The sequence below is a fragment of the Amblyomma mixtum genome, chromosome 6 (assembly GCF_055824585.1).
Source record: "Amblyomma mixtum isolate Tamu chromosome 6, ASM5582458v1, whole genome shotgun sequence".
NCBI lineage: Eukaryota > Metazoa > Arthropoda > Arachnida > Ixodida > Ixodidae > Amblyomma > Amblyomma mixtum.
Window position 1 is genome coordinate 58,594,074 of NC_143017.1, and position 7,825 is coordinate 58,601,898.

The window sequence follows — 7,825 nt, forward strand, 5'->3', positions numbered from 1 at the left end:
CTGGTGTTCTGCAGATTAAGATACGGTGAAGAATTAATTCCAAGTTTATGGTTAAATAACAAAAATAAAAATTTCAACCGAAGAAACTTGCGCCGGGACTGAAGGGCCCGTATGCCTTTGGCAACTGCTTGTCGAAGGAACAGAACGTAAAATACTTTTTCACTTTCCCAACCCAAGAAAGCAAGCCCTGCAGAAGGACATAGTTGTAGATCGCGATCGTTTACAGGGCGCAGTTTTAATCAATACTATGAATTTGTCGAAGGCAGCGGAATGGGACACAGCGGCGCATTTCCCAGACTCGCTTCATAGAGCGTATGCTTACTGCGGCCGGCAAGTCTGCTTCCTGGGACAATTACTCTTGCCGGACCTATCTCCTTCTTCAGGTTGCGTTTTAGTCGAAGTGGATAACTGCTTGATTCGTAAAATTCTGAAACACTTGAAATTAGTGCGCACGTGGCAGATTCGTACACGAGGTCGAGTTCTTAGAAGAAATGATAGTTGATGAAGTAAGTTTCACTTCTAATAACAAGGCAGTACTTTGAAGATGGTCTGCGCCATTGTTCAAAAAAGTGTAGTACCCTTCAAACATTGCGGTTCGACGGTGGTGGAGTAGACAAGGCAGGTTATGCAGATGATGATAGAATGCATTTGCATAATTTACAGCAATATAAACTGCAGCTTACAGGAGCGCACTTACGCAGTAAAATACACGAACTGCAACTTGAAACAACTCTCGCGAAGGAAAACTACCCATTCAAACCTAGTACTGACTAAACGTTTTAGTTAAAGAGCCCCTGTAACAGTTTTGAAGGTGGATAATAATCCCTGCATTGCCTAGAACAAAGACTACTCAGCGTTCATATCACGTACAAGTTCTCACAGGTGAGTTAATTTACGAATTGCCTTTTTTTTTTTCAAGTTCCCATTCCCGAGCCTCACATTCATCTCCATTGGCGGTCCTTCGCGTGGATTCTCTCTTCCAACACTTCGAGGCACACGTGACGTCAGCGGTATGAGGCTTGCATCGGCTTGACAAAAACCACAACTATGTACGTAGACGGAGAAAGCTAAGGAGGGTGGGTGCACGGGCGGCTGCAGACGATAGCCAGTGGCTCCCTTCTACTCTTCCCTCTATTCGTGTGCTGTGTCGGGGCAGTGAAAATCGTAATTTTTTCTGCGGCACTCTTTTTATACTCGACACTCTTTGAGCTCAATGATGAAGTTCTTGTAATTTTTTAAATCGAAGAGCTCTGCGTTCGCATGTACGTCGGTGAGAGTGTTATTATGGCGGGGCCTAACTATAACGATCATGGAGTTACTCTAGAGCAGGAGGCACGTGTGGTGCAGGGGGAAGTGACTTTGGGAATCGGAGAAGAAGCTTTTACTTTTGACTCTGGGCACGGCGGAAGCAAGGAAGTGGTGGGAAGTGGAAGAACGCCTTCGTCGGAAGGTTATTTTGATTCCTTTTAAGAAGCACTGAACGGTCGCGATTATTCTGAAATCCTCCACTGAGACCGGCATCATTTTCACAGCGTTGGTAGGACAAATAAAATCCCCTGTGAATTTCTCTTCACAAACGTGTATGATGCAGATGGTCCTTAGGTGGCGGTATGGCGGACATTGTAGTCTAATAATGAGGTGTCATTTAACCCGCTTAAGTTAATTTTGGCTATTAGCATAGCGGGCAGTGTCGTACCTTTATAATATAGAAATTGTTAGCCCTAATAACTTTTGAGCTTTTTTATTTTTTTTTCATTCTCTCATCTTGTTTCCTCGCTATTAATCGCTGGTCTCAATGTAGTACTTCCTTGGGCACCTCTATGACCTGACATGTGCGAAGGTCCATTTGCATTTGCACTGTACTTATTCTGTACACTTACAAATCTTATTACTAGAAGTTTACCATCTTATGTTTTTTTTTATAATCTGAGGAGCCTTAATCAATTCAACCAAAATGCCTGTACGAAGCTCTTTGGGTGTAATGCAAGCCAATGCCCGTAAACTCTATAATGCAAAGTGCGATCGAGAGCATGAGGATTTGTAAACCTTATTTTAGACAGCCCTATAAGCTGTCATTTCCATTCTTAACTAGTCGTCGGTTCTTGTGCTTTTAATTATTGTAAAATGAAACAAAATTGGAGCACAATGAATGTGTACAATGTGATGAGCGATGCAGATTTTAAACCGACGCATTTAAGTAGTATTTTGAGGATAAGGACAACATCATGTATTGCAGAGTTTGGCAGGAAACAATTTCAGCGAGGAGACGCCGGCGTGAGTGCAGCCGTGGGCACGTTGGCACAAAAACAACGCTCTGTTTAAGCTAATATGCTAAGTTGGGGGAGTTTGACCACTTCATATCTCCTAGACCAGTGCAACAGACGCGGTTATGCACAAGGTTTGTGTTCTTAGTTGTCACACACCACGCCTGGCTTATGTTGCTTGTGTGTGCCCGCTCCTGTTGAGCCACTATATTAATTATACATTGTTTAAAGAGTGGTACGGGTGTTCTTTAAAAGGCGAAACTATCAGAAAGAGGCAAATCCCACACCAAGAGCGTGGCAAGCTTGGGGTGAAGAGGGCTAAAATGGGATCTGCTTTTGGCAGTCTCATGACAGTCCCATTACAAATGGTGCGGTAACCGGTCGTGGAGCGTGACAGGTCTTGAATCACACGGTGATCATTGATTCATTCTGTCTTTATGTCAATAATGGAAAATAAGGCGTCCTTTCTGTGACAGACGCAGCGTTGAATGTGAGGCGAGAAGAAAGGAAGGGAACGCGTGACGTGAAGATTGTCATCATTGTGTTCGAAATGATGCTCCATTGATATTCTGCCCAATAGCGCGGTGCGTTTTCATGACGTCATGGGCTAAAACGACGCCACGCAATGTGTAAACCTTGTCCGAACAACAGTAGCTGTAAATGTATTGACACACATAACGAAGCATTACAGAAGTCAGTGGCCGTCTGCTAAACTGAGGCAACTAAATAGGAGGTAGTCATTCTACGATACATCCATTGGTGTCGCGTCTCTACAAGAAATAGCCCCAGTGTCAAGCTTTTCGCATATTTGAAGAATTTTCGCACGCCCCCTAGTCCCGCTTCTGACAGCGCTCGGGTTACATAATACGGTCGAGCGCTACTACACATTTGAAATAGCAATACCGCACTCATTTTTTATATTATATTACTTGGACATTCATTGCCTGTATATCGTGAACGCCTCTATGGAGAGTACTGTTGTTTCTATTGACCTCAGCAGTCATGGCCCATACCAACGCCGGAGGTTTGGACAGGCTTTGATGGCGAATGTCAAGGAAAATCTCCTAAGCGATTCAGAAGAAAAAAAAGATGTTCAGGCGTAGAAGTAGAAAAGTAAACTGTTTGAGACTATAAATTATAAAGTAATTAAAAGAATAATTTTCAAGTATGAGGGAAAATGCATATTTTTAGGCATGCGAAATAATTTTCAATAAATTGAACAAGGAAGCCATCTAGTTGCAGAAATGTATCCATGAAAGTATTCAGAGACCCCACTTAACGCGAACTCTTGACGGCTGAGAGCATGCAGAAGAAGAGAAGAAAAACAATAGAATTGCAGCTCATTAGTCATGCGTGAACCCAACGGCAAAGATGGACGTGGCAGTATCCAGGCCAGTATCTCCGTCCCGTTCACGAAAAGGAGTGATGACCGCCGCTTTGCGGAGCGCATTGCCCAAAACACCTACGTCTTCGGCGACGGTCGCTTTCAGGTACTCTTGCTGCTGTCCGCCCAGGCCGCCATCTTTGTGTCGTTCGCGCAGACTTCAACCCAGATCGCATACTACTTCCCCATCGCCTACTGGTGTCGGCCGCCGTCGGAATACTCGTACATGTCCACGGGACAGTGGTTCAACTCCAGCATTCCGCGTCGGCCCGACGGCACCTACAGCCACTGCTCACGCTACGACAGGCCACGCACTGTGGATTCCAAGGACAACTCTACCGAAATGCCATGCGAGCACTGGGACTACAACAGAAGCGCCCACGGCTACTCCGTTATCATGGAGTGGGACCTAGTCTGCAACAGAGCCTGGTTTCTGTCGTTTTCTGAAGTGGTCTTCATGACTGGTAGCATCGTGTGCGTCCCTCTCATGGGGCTTGCCTCGGATCGATTTGGGCGCCGACCTGTACTGTGCGGGGCAGCTTTCGTGCTGTTCTGGTCCGCAGTTGCCCAGTGCTTCGCCCAGTCCCTGGAGACGTTCGTGACGCTGCGTTCCTTGTCTTCGGCGTGCGCAAGTGTGCTGGGGCTTACCACCAGCGTCGTGCTCTTCGAATCAACACCACCAGGTAGACGTGAGGCGTTCGTGGCACTCGCCATCTGCATGCCAACCGTCCTTGCTCCCACGTACGTGACTACCATGGCTGCGATCACCTTCAGCTGGAGAAACCTTCATCTCGCTATAGCAGCGCCGTCTCTTCTGCTCATCGTCACGGTCTACCTGACAGGCGAGTCTCTTCAGTGGCTAATCATGCACGCCAGGAGTGAAGAAGCCGAGCGGGTGGCGCTCTGGGCTGCCCGAGTGAGCAACGAGGACGCGCGTCTTGTCAAGCTGCGTGTGCAGGCAGCCATCGAAGCGCTGCTCCTTACAGACAAGGCGAGAGCTACAGCGCCGCCTGACTCCTCCAGTCTTTGCGCCAGGACAGTGGGGTCGCGCAGCCTTGTGATATTCGGCTGCTGGTTATTTTCCCACATCGCCTACCACAGCCCTAACGCAGACCTATTCTCAAATGAGCTCCGCGACATGAGGTGGGCTGCCAGACTATTGAACGCGGTTGCGATGGTTGCCTCGTACTTCATCACAACCACGTATGGTCACCGCTATCCTTTCGTCGTTATCGCACTCCTCTATTCTGTTTTCGTAACTGCTCAGTCGGTGCTGGCTCTTAGCGCGCTCTTAACGCCACTCGCCTGGGCAATCGTCGTTGCTTACACGCTGTTCAACATGGCTTACGTATCTCTCTACATACACACTGTGGACATATTTCCTGCGCATGTGCGAACCACCGGGTTTTCTGTAGCACATATGGGTGGTTCTCTAGGTGCCATGCTGGCGGGCCTTGTGAAGCAGGTAGAAATATGGTTGCCGCCCAGTGTGAAGGCTTTACCAAGAGCAGTCATAGGAATGGGTATTGCCGTGCTGTCTGTGGGCGTGCTGTTCCTGCCAAAAGACATCACCGGAGGGCCACTTGATGAGCCTAAAGACAATGCTTCCCCGCTTGGGAGATTGAGTACGCTTGCTGTAACGCCCGATCAGCCAAAGCTCAGTGACACTAGCCGTCAAGCGAGTGGTAAACCAACAACTTAGAAGAAATTTATTGTGCACCCTTCGGAGGAATGGCCGGTGTGTTGCAAGTGGCACTATACCATATAGTCCTCAGTCTAGCGCTTAAGAACCTTGTGGTCACTGACCGTTTCGTTGTTTTTTGGATTTTGTATCTTGTATGTTGTACCTATGCGATCACTACCTGCATCTATACTTTCTGCGTTCTCGCGGAAGCTTAGACAAAAACGTTTAAGGCGTTTTAAAGGAGTTTTCATAGTTGCTATGTTCATGAAGTAATTTTATTTGTGTTTTACTGGGCTGTGTTAACAACGTACTTCAAGTTGGAAATCTGTGAAGCATTCCGCGTCGATGAAGGTGCCTCAAGCTTACTGTTTTCACAAACGCTTCAATGCAATTTCTGATGGGCATTGGCAATTTCAGAGTGTTATTGCATATTTGTTCTCAGAAAAGAATTTATTGCACATTTTGTTCGGGACGACACAGATGTAGTTTTTCATTGTGGCGTTCCAGCAATAAGAGAAAATTGCGTCACCAAGAACTGGACGCTTTTAATACGTAGTTTTTACGAAGCGTTTTTACACACGCCTTCATCTACCGTTGTCACAGTGTTTTTATAGCGATCTTCTTTGGTGTCAGAAGGCGTATTTTTAATATAATCATCTGATATAGGTACGCCGGTTTTAAAGTCATTTTTTTTTGCATGTCCGTTCCTTCATATCTTTATGGAAGGCCCTGCACTAGCATATACTACCTGAAGGTGAACCTAACATTAGGTTCTTAGAAATACTGTATGATGGAGCTTTCCCTCAAGGCAGACAAGTGGGGTCAACACTAAGCTCATAGCTTACTATGTAACGCAAACGCAAGCAGTATTTTTTCTTTCCATTCAGTGCACGTGGCGCTGGCACTGGCTAATGGCACTGGCTTACTGCTGTTAGGGAATGCTTTGTGATATTTTCTCCAAAGCAGAGGGAAAATGGAACAGAAAGAGTCCTTCCATAATCGGCGAGATGTGACAGCCAAACAAATTACCTGAAGAGCAAAGTTGTAGCAGTTAATTATGTACTGGCTTTGGTATTCAAATCACTGCATGACTCACACAGATTAGACGGCGTTAACCTTTCTGCAATGCAAGAACGTCACCCGTGAAGTGCATGAAGAAACATCACACGGGGATAATCAACGCTGATAATACACTGCACCAAGGAGAGATTCATTGCTCACGGCGTGAAGTTGCTGATGACGTTCCGCACTAGCCATTTACAACAGGAATAGATTAGGTATTAACGAATCAGTATTTCTCATAATGCCTCTATTTGCTAACAAGTTAACCGCCTTCTTGAAATAAATAGCGCATTAGTGTGGTAGTCCCTGAGACCAGGAATTGATGACACGAAGAGGAAAGAGAAGCTAGGGGTAGCGGTAGAAATGGGCATCATTATTCGAACTTTCAAGGGATGATTGCTGTCCGACTAGTTTTAATGATGATGATGATGATGTTGTCAGGCTTACTGGTTTTCTTGCACTCACTTACTGCATAATACTTCTTCATGTTTCCTTTCCTTGGTGTTTTGCACGCGTTTTCGGTGCCTCAGAAATACGCAGTCCACTTATTCAGAAACATTCTTTTACTGCGCGCAATTAGCTCCCATGTTGATGTGCTTGATTTCGGATAACTAGTATTGCGCACATGTTATTAAGGTTCTCACTTGGTCATGAAGTGACTCGATTCGCGATGGCACAATGTCAGCATGTCACTGACTGAGCAGATCCAGAAGAAAGGGAGACTGAAGAAGCCCAGCGTATCTGATCTTGCCATATCTGTACCGGAGAATACACGCGCGGAAAGCACTGTCTAAGGCAATATTTCGATCACATGTGCCAGAGCGAATGATCAGCGGTCCTTTTCGGAATAAATGGCCAAACGTGCATATGTCTTTGACAATGGTCGCTTTCAGGTACATTTGCCGCTGTTCACCAAGGCCGCGCTCTTTGTATCGTACACGCAGATTTAAACCCAGGAGGCGAATTGCAGTCGACTCCTACTGGCGTCCACTGCAACTGGTGTCGGCCACTGTATGAATACTTGTACATGTCCACGGCATGAGTGGTTCACCTCCAGCGTTCCGCCTCGTCCAGACAGCAGTCGTAGCCACTGTTTGCGCTACGACAGACAGCGGGCTGCAGTCTCCAAGTACAGCGGGAACGAGATTTAATTGCCAGCATTAAGACTACATCAGGAGGTCGGATTGCTACCCCGTCATTCCGGAGCTCGACCTGCTCTGCATGAGAACCTCCTTATGCGCTAATCCATTGTGGCATTAACTGGCAGTGCTATATGTGTGCCACTAACAGCCCTTGCATTGGAGAACGGTGAGTTTTTATTGAGTTAGCAATGCTACTGTAGGTTTCGCCTCGCCGCGTAGCCTCGGTCGGTAGGGACAGATGACCTTGAACAGCCACTGCGCCGAGGAGGTGGCGTGCTCCGCCAGTTGG

The 7,825-nt window shown here is 46.6% G+C and overlaps 1 protein-coding gene across 1 annotated transcript; it reads left to right on the forward strand.

Moving 5' to 3' along the window:
• Positions 1-3,613: 3,613 nt before the first annotated feature.
• LOC149339214 (solute carrier family 22 member 6-B-like) lies at positions 3,614-7,344 on the forward strand. The gene is made up of 2 exons (XM_089550893.1): positions 3,614-4,639; positions 7,288-7,344. The coding sequence occupies exons 1-2, from the start codon at positions 3,614-3,616 to the stop codon at positions 7,342-7,344; spliced, it is 1,083 nt and encodes a 360-aa protein (XP_089407019.1).
• Positions 7,345-7,825: the final 481 nt, after the last annotated feature.